The sequence below is a fragment of the Podarcis cretensis genome (genome assembly GCF_951804945.1).
Source record: "Podarcis cretensis genome assembly, chromosome: 5".
Classification (NCBI taxonomy): domain Eukaryota; kingdom Metazoa; phylum Chordata; class Lepidosauria; order Squamata; family Lacertidae; genus Podarcis; species Podarcis cretensis.
The window spans coordinates 24,084,665-24,109,985 of record NC_137174.1 but is presented as its reverse complement, the minus strand read 5'-3'; the positions used below and the strand labels follow the sequence as shown (position 1 = coordinate 24,109,985).

General features: G+C 45.7%; 1 protein-coding gene across 1 annotated transcript; it reads right to left on the bottom strand.

The window, feature by feature from the left end:
• Nucleotides 1-379: 379 nt before the first annotated feature.
• On the bottom strand, nucleotides 380-25,321 carry MMRN2 (multimerin 2). Its single transcript, XM_079975608.1, has 7 exons — nucleotides 24,857-25,321; nucleotides 10,948-11,070; nucleotides 9,350-9,456; nucleotides 7,603-7,677; nucleotides 6,698-6,850; nucleotides 3,674-5,548; nucleotides 380-1,460 (listed from the first exon to the last, which is right to left on the bottom strand). The coding sequence occupies exons 1-7, from the start codon at nucleotides 25,117-25,119 to the stop codon at nucleotides 1,081-1,083; spliced, it is 2,976 nt and encodes a 991-aa protein (XP_079831734.1). The 5' UTR covers nucleotides 25,120-25,321; the 3' UTR covers nucleotides 380-1,080.

Here is a 25,321-nt window from a genome sequence, read left to right as displayed (position 1 = left end):
TTTTGTTCTTCCATCTCCCCTGTAGCATGTGAGACCGCTTACCTCAAGTTGTACATAACATACGCGCATAAACCTTAGGATTCCCCTGTCTGCTGAACCTTTTTCTGTAGCATTTATAAAACAAACCACACACATAGTTTAGTTTCATCAAAGCACATACAGATAATGTATATTCACATTTATCTTTCTGCAGTTCTGGAACTTAGCTGGAATCATGCCTATGAGGAGTTTTATTCACAATAATTTGGCCTTGAAATAATCATTTGATGTCCAGTATTTGCACATCTACTTGAAACTGGGTTAAATGCTTATCAGTGGAAGTTTTATGATTCCTACACTTGAACTATTAAAATGTGCAAAGCAAAACTACAGCCAAGTGTACAAAACAAAGAGTATTTATTGAGAATGTACGCAAAGTGATACAGTTCTCGTAAGTATAGACACCATAATTTCATAACATTTTAGGAATAGAAATGCCTCATTTTGTTATCTGAAAGTCCCTCCTGCGTGATTTCTGATATCGATAGCACAACAAAATGGCGTCATGCCATTTTTTTTTATGTAGGAGGGCCTGCCCTGTCCTGGATTTTTTAATAAAAAAATAAATCTTGAAATGATTGATTTTCCGCTGGAAACTTGTTTATAAGAATGTTCATTCTCCGCTGGATATAAGACAAGAGAGTATTTTTAGTCTGAGGAAGAATAGAATCAAATGCATGATAAACTATCAAAGGGATGGAGCAGGGAAAACCTGGGGCTTCCTGATATTTCCCATAATCCCTGACTGATGATGGCTAGGGCCAAGAAAAGTTGGGAGTCCAGCAGCAGCTGAAGGCCACAAGTGACCCATCCTTGCCCAACATCTTTCAAAAAGCCTTTGCAACATACAAACTCCATTTCTTCATTTGTGACACCGCTAAGCAACGACTGAACTATTTCTAGGAAGCAGCACTGAGGCAAATCAAGGGCTGGGACTACATTTAAAAGTGCACACAGCAAAACTCGCCGTCTTTGGGCTAGTACAGGTTAGCCGTGTGTGTATAGCAAAGTATAATTTATGAATTTGGGACCTTTTATTTTTCAAGTTTTGAATATCAGAAATCCAGCCATGCTTAATCCAGCTGGGTTTTGCTTCGCTCCAGTGCCCTGCACCAGTTCAAACCACATGAGCTCACCCTTCTTGAGCTCCACAAGTGCAAAAGTAGCCAGAGAGCCTCCACTTGCCTTTCTCTTTTTGGTGTCGATGAGCGTCATTCTTTGCCGGTTGCTGAAGACCAGTTGCCCCAAGGCAGGTCCTGGTGCAAGCTCCACGCTGATGGCAACAAGGTAAACCCCAGTATGAGGAGACTTGAAGTAGCCGTGTTCAGGGAAATAACCCCCTCCATAATTGAGATATGTTCCGTTGAGGCTCAGCTCTCCTCTGGCTTCCGAATACTTCACATAAAAGGCCACATATGTACCTAGATGGGGGAGAGGGAGAGTTTACATACAGTGGGTACAATTATCCAAAGTCCCAGAACATTTCCAATTTACCAGGCAAGATGCTTTCAAGTGTCTCCCTGGCCGGGTGTTGAAGTGAGCTTCCATCTCAAAAATGAGATAAGTCTTCCATTTCCACAAACTATTCCCTGCTTGGATATTGAGTACAGCTGGATAATTCCTGGATTAGCCACTGCCACCTCCTAACATTACAAAGCCGCCCCTGCCCCACATTCCCCCTTTTGCCAGGTACTCTGATGAGGCAAAAAGGGAATGTTTGAGGAGGCAAGAGTGGAGGTATTTTTCTTTCCCTCCATGACTAGGTGTTTGGGCTTACGGGAGCGGTAGTTGCTCTAAGGGCTTCTGTAAAGGGAAAAACTACATATTCCATGGCACACTGTTGGCAACTATGACAGGATAATGGTTTTTTTTTTGGGGGGGGGCTCTTAGTGTACATTTGTTATAGCTACCACTAGGTAAAGAGAAGGGAGAAACACACCTTTCTAGACTACAGCTCAGAGAAAACAAAACAAAAGCACTGTTCTGCCAGGAGATGGAGCTACACTGTAATTCAACGAGCAAACTAATTCAAGAAACCACTGTTGAGTTCTGTGCCTCTTTAGCACAAACTCCCCGAGTTATTTTCTTCACCGTTTTACATAATTGGCCGTCTCACGGCACCCATGCCGCCCTTTCAGGAAATACAGTAGTTCAAAACAATTCAAGTGGAAACAGGTTCATTTGGATAGGGTAAGACTTTAAAATACTCAGTATTATCCTTGCCCCCATTTGTGAAACTTACTGACAATATCTTATGTGCCTTTTTGTTCCATGCAAACCCACCCCTGTAAGCCATTTATAAATCCCATTGAATTTTGTGGCAGAGTTTTGTCAGCATGTGGCATGGCAAAAGTGGCACTCCTATAGAAGAGGGAATTTCAACAACTTTTAAATACTTGTTTTCTTTCTGTGCAATGGATTACCTACTTTCCACACTCCAAGCAAACTCTGGTTTAAATTGAAAACACTCATTTGATGCTAAGCTTCAGAAAGTGCTGGCATTATAATGGCTCTTGTGCTTTTGTTAGGACGTGTTCCGTCAAAATTCAGAGCGTAGCGGACTAAATGTTCTCTTCTGTACTTATTGACAGGACTGGCTTGATGGAGTCCAGAAGCTTCCTGATCAATAGTTCAGAATATGAGTGGAGAAGAAATATGAAATAGATCTAGAAGTTCCTGTGGACATGAAGCTGCCCAAAGTGGCTGGGGCAACTCAGCCAGATGGGTGGGGTATTATCATCATAATCAACAACAATATCATATGCTTTAATGCAATTGAAATTTAAGAAGTTGCCTTATGCTAGGTCAGGTTATTTGTCTGCCAGGGATGGGGGAATCTTTGGCCCATTGTATGTTGCTAGACTCCAACTCTCATCATTCCTGACAATTGGCCATGCTGGCTGGGGCTGATAGGAGCTGGAGTCCAGCAGCACATGGAGGGTCCCAGGGCTCCCTGCCCTTGGCCAAGCCCACAACTGCCTAATCTGACTGGCAGCAGCTGTTCATGGGTGTGAACTAGTTCTTTTCTAACCAGGCCTTCCCATGCTGTAGAACACCCTTCCAGCAGAGACTCAGCAGGCATCTCTTGGAGACTTCCTTTATGCTGCCCCTTGCGTACCCAACCATTTCAACAATTGCATCAAATTGCTTTTAGATATTTCTATGGTGTTGTGCACCACCCTGATGTTTTGCGAGAGGGCAGTATATAAATACTATTATAAGTACAGTGGGACCTTGGATGTCAAACTTAATCCATTCCGGGAGTCCGACTCCCAGAACCATTCGAAAACCAAGACGGGGCTTCCGATTGGCTGCAGGAGCTTCCTGCACTCAATTGGAAGTTCGGCTTCGAAAAAATGTTTGCAAACCGGAACACTTCCTTCCGGGTTTGCGGCGTTTGGGAGCTAATTTGTTTGGGAGCCAAGCCGTTCGACAACCTAGGTACCACTGTCAGTGAAATATTTAGACTCGTTTTGCATCTCCCTGGAACATTTTGATGGAGGGTGGTTAAGAAATATTTGAAATATGATAACCTTCCCCAAGCTGGCTGGGCCTGATGTCCAAAACATCTAGAGAGCCTCAGGTGGGTAAATCATGATGAGGTTATTATAAGGGATTGATGGAAGAAACGTACCTGTCTCCAGGATCTCTGCATGTATCTTGTTTCTTCCGTTTAAGGTACCTTCTCTACGACTGCTGGCTTCTTTCTTGTCTCTCATTTTTTGCCCCTCTTGAAGCTGCTTCCTCATCCTCCTGCCCACCAGCGACTGAATCTTTGTGACATCCAAGCTTACATTTGCAGCGGCTAATTCCTTGTTGCTTCCAAACAGCTTTTGAAAGATCTGCAGGTGCTCTTCAAGGATTTGCTGGGCTGACACAAGGTCTTCCCTCAAATTTTCCACTGAGCCACTGAGTGGTTCCACTAGGCTGGCTATGGTGTAATTACAGCAGAAATTGGCACCATCCCTCTGCAACTTGTATTTATGCATCTCCCTGCTGAGGTGCCCAATCTCTTTCTTCAGAGTCATAATATCGTGATACGCTGGGTTATCCAGAGCATCCTCCATGGCAGCTTCATGGTTTGGCTCCATGTGTTCCACTCCACTGCGTTGGGTGGTAACCTCCTGCGCTGTGTCCTCTGTTTTCCTTTCCAACATAGGATGCTTAAGAGATATATGGACATTGGGGTTGTCTCCATGATCCATTATCTCCAAAGAGTGAATTGCCTTCATAAGATATTCCAGTGTAAAATTTTGCTCCTTGAGTTCGTCAGAGATTAGCCTGATAGTCTTTTGAAGCTGCTCTATGGATAATTCTATAGGACTTGAGTCCTCTTCCAACAAGATATCCATGTTTTCTTCTCCAAGCAAGGCCTTTAGTGCTAGCTCATGTCTCATTGCATCAAACAACAAAGAGTTAAAAGAGCTGTTGAGATATTTGATATGCCCGTGCATCTTCTCATCATTTTTTTCCAGGATGCCAATATTGTCAGACAGCTTTTCTGTATGAGAATTGAGGAGGGACATGCCACCTTCCAGCTTTTGACTCTGCTTCTGTTGGCTTTCTAGAACCTGGTGTATAATAGGGAAAGCTGCATTAAGATCCTTTAAGTGTGCCTCAAGTTGCTTTATTTCTTCTCTGTTGACCTGAGTGATGTTCACTACATCTTCTGTAACAACATGTGAAGATGGTGTTTCGCAATGACATGCTTTCAGAGACATCTCTAGATCCCAGTGGCTGTCTTCAATATTGGACAGAGTGTTGTTGAGAGCAAGAATCTTCCTTTCCAGATCATCCCTGTATTCCTCTATTATAAGACTCTTCTCTATTAAATCAACTCTGAACTCCTCCAGGTCGTGCTTCAAGGTGGCTTTCAAGTTCGCAATGGAATCGGTTAGTTCTGTGTAGTCTTCATCAGACTCATCAAAAATTTTGGTCAGCTGCTGTGCATGCGCTGCCAGGGTCTCATTGAGGATCTGAATGTCCCTCTCAATAAATGCCTCGTTTTGGCTGCCAAGTTGTATTGGGTATACTGCTAAATTTCTATTCAGAGTCTTGAGCTCATCTTCAAGCTTGTTTTGCTGCTGTCTCATGTCTGTCAGGCTGCTGTTTAAGGCTGACAAATAGAAGTGTTGGGTCTTTTGGTGTCTCTTGAGCTTCAGATCAGTGTCCGCTTTGATCATGGTGAGATTGTAGTGTAAGGCTGCGTGCTGCGAGTGTAAATGATTCTCTATTTCTCTCTTCACATGGTCCACTCTCAAAATGTTGGCTTGAACCTTGGATTCAAACTTCGTTCCCAACTCCTGAAAATCTTTCTTGGGCACGGTGCTTTCTTGGAACCTCTCTATACTTTTCCGATTGGCCTCGACGTTCTTTGAGAGATTTTTCACGGCAGCAGAAAGATCCTGTAGACTTTTATTGAAGCTTGCCCAGACTGGGTCGAAATTCTCCTTCAAGAAACTCTGCACATGGGGAAAGAGTGTTTGCTGGAGGAATTGCTCCTGTACTTCTGAAATACAAATAAAAACAATATAAGGTAACATGAGCAGTTATTCCTTTAGAATTGTGCGGCTGCCTTTGACGTCAATTTGGAAACTGCAGCCCTAAGTTGGAGGGTTTTATATATCTGTGGCCTCTTACTTGGATGGGACGTAAGTGATTCTAGGTTTTTATTCTGTTCTGGTTTCTTATAATTGGTTTTTACGCTTATACTATTTTGTACGTCATCTTGGGCTGCTTTTTTGTGAAAAACACGACTAATAAATACAATTAATAATAATCATTAGATGCCAATGATGGACTCATAGCTCATCCAATCCTGAACACTCAGGCCAGCTCAAGCACTCCCCCAGCAAATAGTAATACTAAGGGCAGAGCAAGCAGCTCACAAATTATTATGTAATACAATTAATTGCCACCCTTCCTTCAGGGAGCTCAGAGTGACTTAAGTGCTCAACACATCCACACACCCATTTTATCATCACAGTAACCCATGAAAAACAGGCTGATCCAAGCTCAGACAGTACAGTGAGCTTGATGCTGGGGAAGGAGATTTTGAAGCAGATTTTTACGGCCAGTAATTTTGTGTCATGGTTCCCTCTGAGCGCCCTTGATTCAGACCAGGAGTGGAAGGCACTTGAGGACAAGGATTCAGAAGAGGAGGAAGAGACTATGTGGCAAGGTGCAAAACTTGCTGGAACGACTTCACAGCTCCCGTGCAGTCTTTGAACCCTTGCTGCTATTCTCAGACTCCTGAACCTTGGCGCTTGCTCTCAGACCGGATTTATTGTTGCAGCTCCTTTGCCTTGTAAGAACATCTTGACTATATCCTGCTCTTTTTCCAGCTGCTGAGTTCGTACATTTAGGCTGCTCTATTTAAAGTATCCTTCTTTACGTACAAGTAAACACACCCGTTATCTGGTTCTGGGCTGGAGCCAGGACTATGAGTGCAAGGGGTATGTCAAAACTTGCAAATACAAATGCCTCCTCTTAAACTTCTCCAAGCTAAACGCACAACACTTCCAACCATTCTGCATAGGGCTTGGCTTCCAGATTCCCAATGTGCCCTCATTTAGTCACACTCCAGTTTGTCAAGAGTCCTGCCCGTCAATGACTTGTGCACCCAACTCTGCCCCCCCTTTCGTGGCTGTGCTCTCACCTGATTGGTTGTGGCTCGCTGCTCGTCTTGTGCTGCTGCCGTTATAATGAAGCACCTTCTGTAAGACTCCCAAGTTGCTTGTGGCCTGGTGAATATCGTTCTGCAGATCTTCCAGCAGGGCTTCGTGGCTTTCTTGGGCTTCTGCGATATCTCCTGATCCCAACAACGAAGGGCAGGAACAAATGAAACCATTGGAGGAAAACATTAGAAAACACTGCAGAGCACCCTTGCACACAGCTAACAGTTGCCTGCTCCACTCTGCCCCCCACCCCACCCCCAGCCCTATAGACCCAGGAGAAATGTCAGGGAGAACCATTACAACACCCATTGTTCAAGTACAGTGGTACCTCTGGTTGCGAACGGGATCCGTTCCGGAGCCGCGTTCGCAACCTGAGCAGAATGCAACCCGCGCCTGCGCGCGCGCGGATTGCAATTCACCGCTTCTGCGCATGCACGTGACGTCATTTTGAGTGCGCATGCGCGAGCGGCGAAACCCGGAAATAATCTGTTCCGCTACTTCCAGGTCGCCGCGGTACGTATCCTGAAAGAATGTAACCTAAACCTAACATAACAAGATGTATGATTGTAACTTAAGGGAGATTTGGGCCATTAGTTTCTCATCCATTTGCAAAGCTCTGTTAGGCTGCAACCCTATGCTTACTTACCTGGGAGTAAGTCTCACTGAACTCAGTGAAGTTAACTTCTAAGTAAGACACACATGATTGCACTGTAATAATAATAATAATAATAATAATAATATTCAGGCAGCTATGCTTTGCTTGAATAGACCAACACCATACATTGCAAAAATATTCTATCCTATGAAGAAATGTCATGCAGATGGATAAATGGTTTAAGGGATGCATTATTCTAATGGTGAAACAATATATTGAATTAAAACGTACTCTGGCTGGAGAACTCTTCTTGTTCTTCCTCCCAGCTTTCCGGCTGATTGGTGGACACCGGAAGAAAATTAGGATCTGCAAATTAAGTTTGCTACGTCAGTGATTCTCTTTTTGCAGTTCAGCACTGTGGGGGAGGGTACTCTTTTCATTTAGGTAGAGTCTGGATTCATAAAGCATCCCTAGCATTAATCTCTTGCTTCCAGACATGCTGGTGAATTAGAATTATAGCACCTAATATATAAATAAACATAAGTACCATCAGTATAGTACTTTATGAGTATTCAGAGCACTTCACAATCATTCTGAGAATCCTTACGACAGCCCTGTAAGGTTGGCCAATATTATCCCCATATTGCAGCAGTTGGGGCAGAGTGAGACCAAAGCACATAGGCTAAAGTCAATGCAATAAAATAAAAATTAAATAAAAATAGGAACTTTGCCAACTTCTCCAACCTCTGCCAATCTCATCCCCCTACTCTCCCAGAAGAAGACAAAAATGCAAAAAGATGTGTATCCAGGAAAAGTGTGTATGAAAATGCACATATTTTGTGGGGAAATCACATAAAAATATGTATTATATTAGGGGTAACTGCTTGAAAACATGTATATTAGTCAACACTGCATAAAATGTGTTTATTAGGAGAAATTTGCACTAAATGCTGATAATTTGTATGATTTTTCTTGATAACACCACCAACAAAACTGAATTTGAGAAATGGGAAAAACCAAAATGGGTAATACTAGCCTGGTAAAGAGGAGACTGAGAGGAGATAGGATAGCCATCTTCAAATATCTAAAGGGCTACCACACGGAACATGGAGCAAGCTCGCTTTCTCCTGCCCTGGAGGGTAGGACTCGAACCAATGGCTTCGAGTTACAAGAAAGGAGATTACGACTAAACATTAGGAAGAACTTTTTGCTGGTAAGAGCTGTTTGACAGTGGAACAGACTCCTTTGGGAAGTAGTAGACTCTCCTTCCTCGGAGGTCTTTAAGCAGAGGCTGGATGGCCACCTGTCATGGATGATCTAGTTGAGATTCCTGCATTGCAAGGGGTTGGACTAGATGACCCTTGGGGTACCTTCCAATTTTATGATTCTCTGCCCATCCCTTTCCTTCTCCCATCTGAACAAGACTCACTGCTGTTACCTTTGCAGTGTAGCAAGGAGCAGACTGCACTGCAGTGACTTCCACATTGCAAGGGGGGTGACCCAAGGGGCCTTGGGATAAAAAAGGTAAAAACCATCCAGGGGTCCTTCACCTAAGTCCAGTCAAAGGCGACTATGGGGTTGTGGTGCTCATCTCACTTTCAGGCCGAGGGAGCCAGCGTTTGTCCACAGACAGCTTTTCTGAGTCACGTGGCCAACTTGACTAAACCACTTCTGGCGCAACAGGACACCGTGATGGAAGCCAGAGCACACGGAAACACCATTTACCTTCCCGCCACAGTGGTACCTAATTGTCTACATGGACTAGTGTGCTTTTGAATTGCTAGGTTGGCAGGAGCTGGGGCAGAGCAACGGGAGCTCACCCTGTTGCAGGGATTTGAACTGCGGACCTTCGGATCGGCAAGCCCGAGGCTCGGCGGTTTAGACCACAGCGCCACCCGCATCCCAGGTCGACTGAACAAGCCTAGTGCATGCCCAGCACAAACTAGATGCATCCCATAAAGTGCCCCGGTATATTTTATGGGATATCCCTACAGCTGTGTCCAGCCTTAACATTTATTCACCTTAGGGCCTTGCTTACCGTGATGTTCACAGTTCTTGCCAAAGTAGCCCGGGCAGCATTTCCAATGCAAAATGTTCTTGACTTTTTGTTTAATCTGGTAAACTGGCTTCAAAGCTGCTCTGTACCTAGAGGTAGGAAAGCAAACACTTGAGAGATAGCAGGCAAACAAAATTTCAGATGATGAAATTGGGTATACTGATACCCTGGCTTTTTAATAGAGAAATATGCCAACTGTCACAGAGTGTAAGGTAAAGGTAAAGGTACCCCTGCCCATACGGGCCAGTCTTGACAGACTCTGGGGTTGTGCGCCCATCTCACTCAAGAGGCCAGGGGCCAGCGCTGTCCGGAGACACTTCCGGGTCACGTGGCCAGCGTGACATTGCTGCTCTGGCGAGCCAGAGCCGCACACGGAAACGCCGTTTACCTTCCCGCTGGTAAGCGGTCCCTATTTATCTACTTGCACCCGGAGGTGCTTTCGAACTGCTAGGTTGGCAGGCGCTGGGACCGAGCAGCGGGAGCGCACCCCGCCGCAGGGATTCGAACCGCCGACCTTTCGATCGGCAAGCCCTGGGCGCTGAGGCTTTAACCCACAGCGCCACCTGCGTCCCATGTCACAGAGTGTACCAGTTGGTAAATCACCCACAATTCAGAATTTTACGCTTTATTAGCAAAAACGCGATCACTACTGACTTAATGAGCACTGCAATTCTGTCCCTGTCAGTCTTCTTCCATGTAAACAGTTGCTGAGACTGAAACGCCTTGCCTTCCCATAGCCATCTAAGTCCCCTCCTCTCCAGGGCTTTCCCAAAGCAATTGGAGACTGTGCCTGCATGCAATCTGTTGCTGCTCTGCCCATTTCAGCCCTCTTCTGGTTCTGGGAGATGGGAGGAAGGGAGCTTGTCACAGCAGGAGGGGGAGACACCCGTGACTCATCACTGCCTCTTGGCCTCCCCTCCTCCACCTCACCTGCATCAGCTTCTACTTGCGATTCTCAACTTCTCTCTGCCACAGTCTCTCCCAGCTCACTAAGCCCTGTTGCCCCTCCAGCTTCGGACACCTCTTCCCAGTCTTCTCCCTCTGACCCCTCACCATTGTCCCACAAGGGCTCTGATCCTTCCTTTGGTAGTTCCCCAGCTGGTTCCTCCTGCCATTCCTCTGCATCCAACCAGTCCATGACACCAACCTAGCCTATGGGGGGAGGGGACTTCCATGAGAAACCTGGTAGAAAATGCCTCATCCTCAAGGGAGCTGACATGCAGCAAAGCATAGCATTCAGGAATGCACGCAAGAGGAGAGGTCCCACTTCTGATCTCTTTCCATCCTTCTTTCTGGATAACTCGAACGATCTCTTTATGACTCATAGGAGTGTTGGGATATTTTTCTAGGAGCATCCTAGCAGCCTCTGCACATATAGGGGAAGTGCAAGTGACTTGGGCTAAGAATCACATCCAGCTTGCAACCTGCCCTTTCTTCCCTCTAGTCATCTCTAGAAACAAATAACCTGGGCACTATAGCAATGCGAGGGGAACAGGGGTCTCCCAATTCCAGGATATTCATAGTGCAGGCAAGGCCTGAAAGTTATCACAAAACCCCATTAAAGAGGCTGTCATCCTTACATGATCTTCTGGCAATCTGGAGTCCCATTTGGACATGGTTGCTGAGACTTAATTACATATTTCTCTGTCTTGCAAACAGCAATATACGTGACCAGGCGGGACTGCGGAGACGAGCACCAGTTCCTAGGGGAGAAGAGGGAAACGCAGGCAGGAATTGTGAGAACAGCTACCATTGGCCTCTATATCAGGCAAACATAACAGTTTTTATTAAAGATTGTATTGTGCAACAAACAAAGGAAAGTACAGCCATACCTCATGTTACGTTTGCTTCAGATTGTGCATTTTCAGGTTGCATCCCATGGCGACCCGGAAGTACCAGAAAGGGTTACTTCCGGGTTTCGCCGCTCGCGCAGAGGCGCAAAATGACGTCATGCACATGCGCAAAAGCGCCGAATCGTGACCCGCAGATGCGGGTTGCATTCTGTTCAGGTTGTGAATGGGCCTCCGGAACAGATCCCATTCGCAACCAGAGGTACCACTGTACATATAGCATCTTCACTTTCAATTCATAGAGTCTCGTTCACAGTTTGTTTACATTTGGTATGAGACACTGTTGTCATATAATTGGGGGTGGGGGAAGAGGAGGGGGGAGAGTGATGGGGGATATTGATCTGCCATTCTATTGCGTAGTGCTTGTGCAGGGTTTGTGTGTCAGCATCACAAGGTTGGTCTCATATATATATATATATATATATATATATGTGTGTGTGTGTGTGTGTGTGTGTGTGTGTGTGTATGTATATATACTGGCATTGTGAGAGATTGGAGGGTCCATTTGGCTTGGTTGGATGCCTCTGGTTGATTGCAGTGTGGTTTGCTTGAATGTGGAGTGAGGGGAGATTGTTGAGTCCGATTAACCATACTGAGTCATATGCTGGGGTGGGGGAGTAGGTCATTGTGTTGTTGTGCTGTATTCGTAATAAAGGCTAGCCACACCAGGCTGAAGGCATCCTCCTTTGCTTGTCCCCTTGCTAGTTTAAATGTGTTGGTTATCATTTCTAGTAGGTCGGTTTCTCCTACATTTTGGTACTAGTGGTCCACATTCCCTCCTCTATGTGCCTTTCATGAGTGCACAGCAGGCAGAATTTCACAGGGGGAGCTTTTCCAATCAGTGCATCATGCTGCTAATGAAATGCTTGCTCTGTTGGTTTCACTCTCCCGTGTGTCGTGGCAAAAAATCCTCTCTTCAAAGGCACTGTTAAAGTCACAAAACCCCTGTCCTGGTTTGCTTCTGGTTACCCTGCGCCAGTGTGGTGTAGTGGTTAAGAGTGGTAGACTCGTGATCTGGGGACCTGGGTTCGCGTCTCCGCTCCTCCACATGCAGCTGCTGGGTGACCTTGGGCTAGTCACACTTCTCTGAAGTCTCTCAGCCCCACTCACCTCACAGAGTGTGTGTTGTGGGGGAGGAAGGGAAAGGAGATTGTTAGATGCTTTGAGACTCCTTAAGGTAAAGGTAAAGGTACCCCTGCCCGTACGGGCCAGTCTTGACAGACTCTGGGGTTGTGCGCCCATCTCACTTAAGAGGCCAGGGGCCAGCGCTGTCCGGAGACACTTCCGGGTCACGTGGCCAGCATGACATCGCTGCTCTGGCAAGCCAGAGCCGCACACGGAAACGCCGTTTACCTTCCCGCTGGTAAGCGGTCCCTATTTATCTACTTGCACCCGGAGGTGCTTTCGAACTGCTAGGTTGGCAGGCGCTGGGACCAAGCAGCGGGAGCGCACCCCGCCGCAGGGATTCGAACCGCTGACCTTTCGATCGGCAAGTCCTAGGCGCTGAGGCTTTAACCCACAGCGCCACCTGCGTCCTTGAGACTCCTTAGGGTAGTGATAAAGCGGGATATCAAATCCAAACTCCTCCTCTCCTCTTCTATCCACAGGTCAGCCTTTCAAAACCTGGTGCCCTTCAGATGTTCTGGACTCCAACTCCCATCAGCCCCAGCCAGCATGGTTTAATGGTCAGGAATGATGGGAGCTGTAGTTCAACAACACCTGGAGTTGGTAAAGACTGTGCTGTGAACTGGTCCCAAAGCTCACCTTCTTGAAACAAACAGTTGGCAGACTCTATGCTTTGGCATTTGTGCAAACATGGAAAAGGCTGCCCTTGGCCTGTGCAATGATGCAAAATGCTGTTTGCTGAGGGGCCTCCCATCTTGTTGCACATAGAACTGTGCTGGCACGCAGGTTGCGAATGAGCTCTCTTGAGAAACGACATTCTGCTGATATAAATATCCCTCTCTCTCCAGAGAAGTAGGCAGGCCAACAGACAACAACACAAAATGTAATGTTTCCACACAATGCCACCAGCGCCATGCAGGCAATTCAGAAAGGTCAAGAGACCTTTTCACTCAGCTGTTGTAGTCAGATTTGCATTGAAACTGGGCGGCTTTCTGTCGGCGTGGAGAGAGCTCGCAGCTACGAAAGAATGGCTGGACTTAGCTGCAGTTTTATATCTTCCAGTGGGAACTGATCTCTGATAATCACCATACATGGGAAAGTTTTTGCTTTAAGGCAGAGTGGCAGAAACAATGGGAAAGTGCGTAAGGCAGGAGAAAGGAGGCTGAGGTCACTTCTTGCAGGAGCAGGAACTTAGCAACCAGTACACTGAGGCAGGAAACCAAGGAAAGCAAGCCCTGAAAACAAGGGTCACAATCCACCCAAAAGTTAAGCACATTGAAAAGTACTTTCCTCCCAAAAAACCCAGAGTCCTTTCTTTTGGGGGTAATTCAGACTGAAATTCCCAGGTGTCAGAAAAGGTTGTTTATGTATGCTACAACTGTGGCCCGTATTTTGTTAGCCCCAAAATGGAAAACGAGTGAGGTCCTGACAAAGAAGAATGGCAACTTAAGTTGACAGAATATGCACAACTTGCAGACTTAACACATAGAATAAGAGAACAAGAATAACATATGTTTAGAGAAAATTGGAAAATGTTTATTGAATATTTGGGAAATAATTGTGAACAGCTGAAAACGCTGCCGGCATTAAGATAAGTTCAACAGTATAAATAAGTTTTGATGGATGCAATAATGGAATACTGAATGGTATAGTTTTGGTAAAATATGCAGGGATTTATGATATGTAAAATGAACCACGGAAAGAGAAGGGAAGTCACTGATATCTTAAGGATGTAAAATGAGTATTTTAAACTGTAAAATAGAAAATTTAATAAATTTAATAAATTACAGAGAGAGAGAGAGAGAGAGAGAGAGAGAGAGAGAGAGAGAGGCCGGTGGTGACACAGGAAAGGGTCTTCTTTGTGGTGGCACTTTGGTTGTGGAATGTGCTCCCCAGAAAGGTTTGCCTGGCACCTGCATTATTTTATTCATTATTTTACTATTAGTTATTAAATGTGTGCAGCGCCCTTCATCAGTAGATCTCAGGGCGGTTCACATTATAAAAACACAAGGTAAAAACACAAAACACATGATGAAAACAAGAATAATAGCAAAGCAAAACAATGCCCCTCCCCAAACATAAAAGGACATAGGATGTTTGTCAGCCCAAAGCCTGATTGAAGAGAAATATTTCAGCTTGGCACCTGAAAGTGTATAATGAAGGTGTCAGGCAAACCTCCTTTTGTTCACAGATTTATATGAGTCCTGATTTATCCTACAGTCATAGGGCAGTATACAGAAGCAAAAGAAGTACAAACTTAAGGAAAACTATACCAAATTGATTTTAAGACCTTATAAAACAACAATACATTAAGGGGAAACTCATAACATTGATCCAAACCCTCCAGGTTTGAATAAACAAACACAGTTGTATATAACAAAAAGTAAGATTATATGTATTGGGAAAATTTTGGGGGGAAACACACAGGGTAATATGGAAATAAAACAAAATGGGAATATGAGGGAAGTCCAGGGGAGGAGGGGGGGGAATATGGAAAATTGTTAGAGAAATACTGTTAGAGGATGTATACATGGAAAACCCAAATACACACACACACACACACACAAACACACACACACCCTCCTTGCTCCACTTCCAATGACTTGGTGGAAGAGGTACATATTTTCCTTTTGTCTAAAAGAATGAATTGGGCCAGGAGTGTTTCATAGACATGGAGCCACCACAGAAAAGTCCCTTTCCCAGGGACCCACACCTCATATCTCATCCAACACGTGGACCATTATGAGGTCTTCCTTTGCTGATCTAGGGAGATGGGGAGGTAGATAGGGGAGAAGATGCTCTCTCAAGTTCTTGAGTTTGAGGTTTTCTATGGCTTTAAATGCGTGTGAGATACAGGATTGGCGGTGGACTCCATTTTGTCCTTTGCCTCAGGCAGCAACATTCGTTTGGCTGGCCCTAGGGGTGATGGTTTCATGGGGTTTCTCTACTACGAAAGCGTAGTTGGATGAGATCACCCATTTTATGACACCGTCTCCTAACGGGAAACGTTCTCATTAGACCAAAGTCCAAAGGCGCCAATTCAGAAGCATTATGGGAAGCTGAGGTCACAAGATGGCAGGCTGAAAATGGATTTTTGATCCTCTGAGATGTTTCCAAGACTTTCCCTGCACTAGATTAATGCAATGATAAAATGTTTTCTCTCTTCTGAAAGCATCTTTTGTTCCTACTTAATTCACATTATCGCCACCACAACAGAAGAGGTACAGCCAATTCAGAAAGTGGTTTGCATTTTGGTTTCGTCTTTACGCAAAGGGATCGTCCGCTGTAGTAACTGCAGCTTAGATTTCAGATTTCCCTTACATTAGCTACCCTGTGCAGGCAAGTCCAAAGCCATTGTCTAGAATAATTGAACAACTCCATGTTTCCTTCTAAACAACTGTCATCAGAGCTTGTTCTCTCTATGACTTGGCTGAAACCATCCCTTCAGGAATCACACCAATCAACGATGCCCCTTTGCCAAATCAACATAAATCTCAAAGGGCCAAATAATCTTAGCTTTGGAAGGCAGTTGTGAAGACGAGGAAGAGGAAGAGGGAGAGGGAGAGGAAGAAGGAGGAGGAGGAGGAGGAGGAGGAGGAGGAGGAGGAGGAGGAGGAGGAGGTCTTCAGTTGTTTAAATATGTTTTCGTCCAAAACACAGGGGCTACTTCTGGAGAAAAACTGCTACCAGCATATAACACTTTGGCAGATCCTGTAGACAATCTGTTACCAAGCCAAGTTCAAGGTTTCAGAACAAACATATAAGGACCAGGTTGCTCGAGAGGCCACCTTATCCCTTACATATGTTCTGCAAGAGAATTTCTCCTCAGTGTCCCCCAAATTTCCACAGCAACTCAGAGCTGGGCTTTTAGTGTGGCTACCCCTGTTTCATGCAATGTTATACCGGCCGATACCCCATAGAATGGCAGCAGTTTGGCTTTTCTTGTCAAGTTCTCCCTTGTCTGTCTCCAGGTGGAGATGATTTCCGCCCACTCCAGGAGCAAGGAACCCCACGGCCTATAAACTGGATCAGGCCCACAGAGCTATTTCAAGTGGCCCACCATTCCCTGAACCCACTGCTATTTTTCTAGAAAGAGGTGCCAGAACTCACCATGAACACCACCCTTTTTCTCTTATACAGTGGTACCTTGGGTTACATACGCTTCAGGTTACATACGCTTCAGGTTACATACGCTTCAGGTTACATACGCTTCAGGTTACAGACTCCGCTAACCCAAAAATAGTGCTTCAGGTTACGAACTTCGCTTCAGATAAGAACAGAAATCGGGCTCCAGCAGCATGGTGGCAGCGGGAGGCACCATTAGCTAAAGTGGTGCTTCAGGTTAAGAACAGTTTCAGGTTAAGTACGGACCTCCAGAACGAATTAAGTACTTAACCCGAGGTACTACTGTAATGGCGAAGCCCACTTGAAAGGTGCAGGAACTGAGTTCTGGCTGAAAAAAGCCCTGCCTGAATTGCACCCCACCCCTCACCCCATCACAGCATTGGGCCTTATTCTGACTTGTAGTCATTCCCTGCTGAAGTTCAAGGGACTCAATGCCAGATGGATTTTCTTCCTCTAAATGTTGCAAGATTTTGAAAAAATAACAACAGACAGATAGATTACATAGATCACAGTGTCTGTGTTTTTTTCTTCTTCTACCTGAGACAGGGGTGGGGTTTGTTTGGTTTGGGGTTTTTTTAGCACTTTTGATGCAAACTTGACGGTTTGAAAAAGGGGCCTGATTAGAACTACAAATGTTTTCCGGTACAACCAAGCAAAGCAAACAAGCAATTAAGCCTGAGCATTGTTCTGGCTTCCCTAGAAGGAGAGCAGTGGGGATTTTCGCACTGCTTTTATCTGCTTCCAGCACTTAGGAGAGTTCCTGCAGCCCCCATTTATCACCCAAACATGACAGTCGGAAATGAGAAGCTGCTTATATTAAAGATCTGGCCAGCCTATCGAAAGCAGGGAAGCCTGTGTGCAAGTGTGTGATAACAACGCCGCACCTGAAATAAATCTTGCTTCATGGCTTCTGACTTCCCTCCTCAGTGACAAGCACCAGGCCATGGTCACACCAAGGTCCATTTCCTATGAGGTGACTTTATTGGAGACCTGTAGCCATTCCTAGCCTAGCTCTGCAGTTATGCAATTTTCAATATTCAAATCGAGCCCAAGAATGTGTAGGCCAACAAACACAAAACTGAAAAACCCACTGTCAAAACCCCTATAAAAAGGTAAAGGACCCCTGACAGTTAAGTCCAGTCACAGACAACTCTGGGGTTGTGGCACTCATCTCGCTCTATAGGCCGAGGGAGCTGACGTTTGTCTGCAGACAGCTTCCGGGTCATGTGGCCAGCATGACTAAGCCACTTCTGGCAAACCAGAGCAGCACATTGAAACGCCATTTACCTTCCCACCGGAGCAGTACCTATTTATCTACTTGCACTTTTTGGTGTGCTTTCGAACTGCTAGGTGGGCAGGAGCTGTGGCCGAATAATGGGAGCTCACCCCGTTGCGGGGATTTGAACCACCGACCTTCCAATCGGCAAGCCCTAGGCTCTGTGGTTTAGACCACAGCGCCACCTGTGTCCCTCAAAACCCATATAGCATTGTAATCTTCCACCCCCCCTCCCAAGGAATTTTACTGAACTGGGGGAGAGAAGAGAGAAAATGAAAACACATTTGTTCATGTTCTCCCTGGCCTGTCACAGCTGCAGTAGGGTCAGGCTACCAACCTGCCAATGCTAGTTTATAAAGTGGCATCAAGTATGTCATCAGCTATAAAAATTCAGACTCAGCGCCAACTCCCCAGCTGTTTATCTCCCCTCCCCCAAGCAGGTGAGATATGCTGGTACCTCATAATCATCAGGGCTCATCAACCTGGGAAGGTAGCCTGTCTAGGAGAAGGAAAACTGATCCTAAACCTCCTCTGGCTTGGAGGACATCTTTGGGAGAAGAAAAGGCTGAGGAGTAAACCCCGCACAAATTCAGAGTGGATTCCCTAAAACGGTTGGATGGTGCCTGGTACATCTCTTTCCGGCAACTCCTGCAGCCAAGCTGGTGCCAAACGTATTGCTCTGCTTTTCCTTGGACCACACCACAGAGGCCAAGAGTGAAGTCTTGTCATCTGGGCAGCCCAGGATCTCCATCCACACTGCCCAAGTTTGCACCCCGGAGAGGTCACTTCGGTGTTACTTGAAATCATCTCCAGAGGCGCGCTCCATTGTCAGCTATCCAAAGCCTTCGAGCGCACATATTACAACCCATTATTCCCCATTGTTGAAACACCTGGGAAGACTGTGAACAAAAGCTTAGAGATGGTTTCCTCTTGACACCACACCGTTTCTCAGAATGCTATCACCCCCAGCACAGCCCCTTCTGTGGCTCTAAGGAACAGGCAAAATTTCTTCTAGATGTGATTCTCAGGTTAATACACCAATTTTCACTGCCCAGTTCCAGCCTCTGCCTGCTAGTCCCTGTTTCTATTGATGACAAGAGTCGGGCCAAATAAGGTAACAGAGTGAAAGTATGTCAGGATTGCTCATTCCGGAAACCACAACGGTCCAGTGACAAAATGCATTGTCTTTCAGGAAGTATGCAGCTTCCACAACTGAAAAATGTATCATCTGGATAAGACCCAAGATACAAGTAATGAATGACACCAGAATTCATCAGAATGCACCATCGTAAGACACAATTCTAGCATTTTGCTCTTTTGAGCAAGAGCCAACCTCCAGAGATGGGGAACTGGGGGCCTCTCAGATGCTGTTGAACTGCAGCTCCCATCATTCCTGACCATTGGCCACACTGTGATAGTGCTGCATCTAGGAACACCCCCAGACTCCACACCAGTTCCTTCAGGAAGAGTGTGGCCCCATTCAAGAGAGGCAATTTCATGACCTCCCAGACCTGCGACCCTCTCACCCACGGAGATGCCACCTCACCAGGATCCAGGCTCAGTTTATTAGTTCCCATCCAGCCCACCACTGTGTCTAGACACTCATCTGGGGCCTGCACAGCCACTTCTGATTTAGAGGAAAAGGGGGGGGGGGAGTTCCAAAATTTCCTGATCTTAGAACTTGTATCCAGTCACATCACCAAACTTCCTTTCCATATCTTCTTTGTAACTAGACAAAGCCATCGCAAAATACCGGAAAATGTATTGAAATAGCAGATTCTCCTCCTCCAGACATACATTGAACCAACCACCTGTTGTGAGACAACAGCCGACAGTATAACATTGTATATGACCTTGTGTGGGAAAACATCCAAAGGCCGGGATAGATTTATATATAGCCGACGGATGTCTCCATCTGGCAACTGAAATGGTTTCCTCTCACGCCTACACTTGAGGCCTTTTCAGACACGGCGCATTTCCAACATGGAAAGCCCTTTCAACTTAGAAAATGTGCAAAAGCCACACAGAGACCATCACAACCGCCGCATGTGTACGTGAGGGAACGCGTGCGTACCTTTTATTTATTTAGAGAATTTATATACCGCCTCCCACTTCTGTGACAAATTATCAAAGCAATGAATTCCAATTAGTAGAACTAAATTGGAACAGCAAGGAGGGGCAGGGAAATACAAAATCAATCCCAGAACAGAAAAGATGGTAATCACAGAAGCAAGTTCATTACAGAACACAGGGCATGTTTCCCCCCACAATTCAGTGCTATTTCCTAGAGCAGCACTTAATTTCTCCCCATAGAAGTGAAGGATGGCCATTCTCTATCGCCCTCAAAGACACCACTGTCTGGTGGTCCCAGTTTTTAGAGTGGCACAAGAGCCCTCTCTTTCCTACTGAACTGGAAACTGTTGCCCTCCAGATATTGCTAGATGATAGTTCCCGCCATGAACTGGCAGCACAACAGAGAGGAGGAAGAGGATGCCAGCAAGTTGTGTAGTCAGGACTGGGACACACTGGGGTAAGCTGTTCATGGGGAAGGAGAGGTTCATGTAGGAAGTACTCACAGGGTGACAGATGATTACAGGGGATGGGGGTCAGTGCACAGGAACCAGAGCAGCAGCACCCATCACCAGAGCCAGAGGGGCCTGTCTCCATTAACACAGTGGACTCTGAGGCATAGGGAGCAGCAGCACTCTAGGGGGCTGAGGCAGGCCAGGGCCCACAGCCCAGCTCCCTAGCTGGCCAGGTGGGGCGTGCTAGCTCTGGGTTGTGATTCCTCAGCTGGAGTAGGCTTGGAGCAGGTGAGGGCCACATGCCTCGTCAAGCCCAGATGCTGCAATCAGCATTCAAAGTATAAAAGGGCAACAGAGCTGAGGTTCTGCGTCTGTTCAACTGCTCCAGGATCTCTGTGGGACTGTGCTTCCTTTGGACACGTGGATTGACTCTGGACTGGGGACTTGCCGTCAGGTCAGGCCAGAGGTTTGGGACAGCTCCCATCATCTTTGACCTTGGTCCATGGTGGCTCATGGGAGTTGGAGTCCAGTGTTTACAGCCAGTTTTCTCAGAGCAGACGTTAAGCTATCCAGTCTGTAGTTTTCCAGATCCCCTCTCAAATCCCTTTTCAAAAACTGATGTCCACTTTCTAGTCATCAGATGCAGAAGCCAATTTTAGGGAGAAGTCGTGCGGTTTGCTTGGAAGGTTGAGAATTTCGCTTTTGAGTTTTTTAAGAACTCTTGGGTAAGACACCACTTGGACCCAGTGATTTGTTCATTTTTAGTTTGTGAGTAAGGTCTAGAAATTTGGTCTCTTTTCACTGTTTCCAACCAGTTCAACAATGCTTACATGTCCCACCAGGTAAGATTAAGTCCAGTGTTAGACTCATAGAACTGTAGAGCTGGAAGATACAATGAGGGTTATCTAGCCCAGGGCTGCCTCCCTTCTGATTGGTTCCATGACCAATTGTTCCAGGGCACAGTATTTAGGAGTGCATATAAATGTTACCAGAGGTAACCAGAACAGGCATGTAGCCAGTTTCTGTGAGGGTTACATAAATCACTCATTACTATGACATTTCCCCCTTTGGCTGCCTTCTCGATTTCAGTCTTCAACCCAAGAATGCCCTGGGCATTTCTGATTAGGGAGTGTGTGTGCACCGGCATGTGCAAGGAAACTTGTCATAAAACAATTAGAAACAGCTCAAACCATGTGTCACACGTCACCAAGTATTTGGCCTCAACAAACAATTGCACCTTCAGGGTTGAGTCTGCGCTAGTTTCATGACACTGGGTGCTAGCATCTCTTTAAAGAGTGGCTTCTGTGTTGTAGTTGCGGATGGGTTGAAGGAAGAAGCTGAGTCCTTACAGTTGAGGTTAACTGATTCTGATCTCCCCACAAGGAATCTGCCCTGCAGTCCTCAGGTGTCAGCCACTCCAGGCGCATTAAGAAGGGAGTGTCTCAAATGCTCCGTCAGGGTAACTTAGATGTCAATGCAGCTAACTGCCCTGTTCATCATGCCGTGAAGATAAACAAAGATCAGCAGCCAATATGATTCACAACTCATCACATGCATGAACAAGCAAAATGTCATCAAAATAATTCTGGTTTGCAGCACCAACACAACCGCAGCATGTAACATACATTACATCATCAGAGGAAACGAAAGTCAGGTTGGTGCTGCAGTTCTTGAGGAAGGGGCTTTGGTCAGCAATAGAGTACATGCTTTGCACACAGACTTCTGCATTTCATCCCTCAGCTTCTCTGGTAAAAATATATCAGGTAGTAGGACCAGAAATATCTACCTGGTGCCTTGGAGGCTTAGATCTATTCTGCCATTTGGAGTAGACCGTGCTCAGTGGGATGGACCAATAGGTAGCTTTATATTGTTATGGATTTCCAATTGGATTTCTTTTAAGTCCTGAGGCACCCCTGGCCAACCAACTTGAAAAAAACATTGTGTGTATCATTCGTTGGAGTTTGGTAAACATACTGCAGCTGTGTGCAGAAAGTAGTCTGGTAAGACTGCTGCCTGAACGAATAAAAGGAAGTTAACTTTTATTAACTCCTGCAAACGTCATCCTGGGCACAAGCTCATGGGTGCCCACTATGGAGTCATGAGGTTAAGGGAACACAAGGACAAGCTAAGAAAGACTGACTAGAGAAGGAGGAGGAAGTATTAGCCTGAAAAGAAGTAATGTACAGTGGTACCTCGGGTTACATACGCTTCAGGTTACATACGCTTCAGGTTACAGACTCCGTTAACCCAGAAATGTTGCTTCAGGTTAAGTACTTTGTTTCAGGATGAGAACAGAAATTGTGTTCCGGTGGTGCGGCAGCAGCAGGAGGCCCCATTAGCTAAAGTGGTGCTTCAGGTTAAGAACAGTTTCAGGTTAAGAACGGACCTCCAGAACGAATTAAGTATTTAACCTGAGGTACCACTGTACATGCCAACAAGTAGCTACCAAAGAAGGAATCAACAGGAGGAAAAATAGGTTGCCTGTCTATAGACCCAGCCCTGTTCAGGTAAACAACTACAAACTCTGTGGCTTTTATTCCCAACACCCTAGCATTTCATCGAGGGCATGAGATGACCCAAAGCAAACCACAATCTCTGCCAAGCCAGAAATCTTGGTTTGTTTCCTTTCAGAATGAGCGGGGAGGAACGAAGTAGGTGCGCTTCACTCATGCACGCTAAGCGATAGTTTATGGCTTAATATGATGTGCGGACACAGCCTATGTGTGGATTGTGTGCACACGCGCTAAATTTCTCCTTCAGAACTTGGCACGCTTATTCTCTGCACACCAGTGGCTGCATTGTGCCTCTTGGTAGAATCGTAGTTGGAGTGTTGTGAATATCAAGGAGTTAACACCCTGTGCTAAGTGGAAATGCTGACTCCGTATCGTGTGATGGGTCAGCCTCACGAGACACGGGGTGTTGCCTAACTGGTTTATAGCCAGCTAGTATAAAAAGGTATGGTTGACTTCTCCCCTGTATGTAATCCCACCCGTGTATGCTGATTCCTGGATGTAAGAAGACTGCTTTATGATGATGCAAGACTGCAACTGGAGTAAAGCCCTGTTTAAAATGCAGCTTGACTCCCAAGTGCTTCATATGGGGCTGCCGTACATCTCAACAGGCGGGACCACAAGAGTCATCTCTAGTCCCACCTCCTGCATCTTTCACCCAACATGGGACTGGAACCCACAACCCTGAGATTAAGAGCCCCATTTTCTATCCTCTCCCATGAGCCCATGTTCTGGGGACCCTTAAACCCTCAGCAAACCCAGAAGGGGCACCATGTTGAACATACCTCAGAAGGAAGAGAGCACAATGGAGCACAATGAACACAATATGGAGACCACGTTTTTTGGAGATCCAGTAAGCTAAGATGGTAAGAGACACAAACACACACCCCTTTCCACATTTCTCAGCTAAGGTGGGTGCTTACCTATGGTAACTGAGACTTTCAAAGCAAAGGAACCAAACATTAGCAGCACAGAGTTGTAAATATAAAGAGTTGGGTTGTTGTTGCTGCGGCTGCTGCTGCTGCAGGCACAGCTCTGCACTAAGAGGTATTGCAATGAAAAATTCATTAAGCTTTCTACATTGGTTTTTATATCTCATCAGCTAAGGACCTCTTTACATGCCCTGGACATCTCTGAAATGTACTGGGGAGCCCTGAGATTTCACAAGACCTTGCCAGGAGCTGCCACAGCAGCTTCTCCTTCTGTGGCAGTGGCAGGGCACTTATAGGGGTGCAGCCCCATGGGATTTCACTTTATGGGTGGACCAACCCCGTCTGGAAGTAAATCCCATTGAACTCCAAGGGGCTTACTTCTGAGTAGGCATGTATAGGATTACACGGCACATCCCATTGATTTTGATGAATAAGTCAACATGAAAGACATATCAGTAATTGATTCTAGCTGAACAATGTTCCAAGATTTAACTCTTCTGCCCTGTTTTACACTGACACTGTTTAATAATTTCTTGTTTGCTTTATTCCGAATTTGATTGCTTCTGTTTTCAAACGGTGAGCCACCTTGAGTAAAAGGTGAAATATAAATCACTATAACAAATACATTTCCAGTTTCACTAAATATTACAAATAATAGCCAAGGCTAGCTCTTCATCAGTTGTGTGTGTGTGTGTGTGTGTGTGTGTGTGTGTGTGTGTTTAAACTGTAGGTGAATGGCTGTAAAACTTAATGTGCTTGCACAAGTTAGGTCTAAGCATTGAACAGAAACAAACCATCTCGTTCCCTTGCTACCATTAATACCCATTTGTTTGCTTTTGGTTGCTAATAGGCTTATAAGATGAAAAGAATAATTAAAAATATGGGATGCTTCCGTATCTATGGCTGTGTGGTCCAGTGACGTTCTAGAATAAACTGCACCCCTTCCTAGAATGCATATCTAAAATCTCCAACTATCCTTCTAATTCCAGAATCATTTCCTTATGAATACAATCCTATACACACTTACCCTGGTGAATGTGACTTATTCTGAGTGAAGCTGACATATTCAGGGCAACCTTCTATGTGTCTACTCATGAATGGGGTGCAACATAGATGTCACAGAAAGTCTTTTTGGCCGATACTTACTCATGACGAGGTTGATGTTCTCTGGCATCATCATAATCCTTCACATCATCAGTCACAATGGTGGCAGCCGGATGGAGGACTTCTTCTCTGATGTGTTCCTTCCCCCAATATTCCTCTGGCCAAGAAGATGGCTGTGGGTCTGTTAGCATCTTGTGGTCCTGGGGCCACTGCTTGTGATCTGGATGCCCAGGGTGTCTTGAATGCAGCTCTGACTCCGCCAGCACTAGGGTGCCACAGAGGAAGAAGACCTTAGCTATCATCATGGGCTCCTTCCTTGGGGCTCTTACACTTCCCTGCACTTCAAATCAAATTGCTCCTGCAATCCCCTTTGCACCATTCCTTAAGCTCAAGCTTGGAAAAAGGAATGGCACGTAACAAAGAACGGAAGCAACGCTATCGGCCCTCCCAGCTACAGTGGAAATGTTAAAGGTCATCAGACAATGTGGGTTCCTGTGGGGGGCCCCG

Bases quoted from the DNA above. Each gene is read 5' to 3' on its own strand.
- MMRN2 (XM_079975608.1), bottom strand. From the start codon at position 25,119: ATGATGATAGCTAAGGTCTTCTTCCTCTGTGGCACCCTAGTGCTGGCG. The intron at 9,457-10,947 runs GTAAGGATGACA...TCCTACCTCTAG, and splicing joins CCAGATTGCCAGAAGATCAT to GTACAGAGCAGCTTTGAAGC. The intron at 1,461-3,673 runs GTACGTTTCTTC...TCCCCCATCTAG, and splicing joins TGCAGAGATCCTGGAGACAG to GTACATATGTGGCCTTTTAT.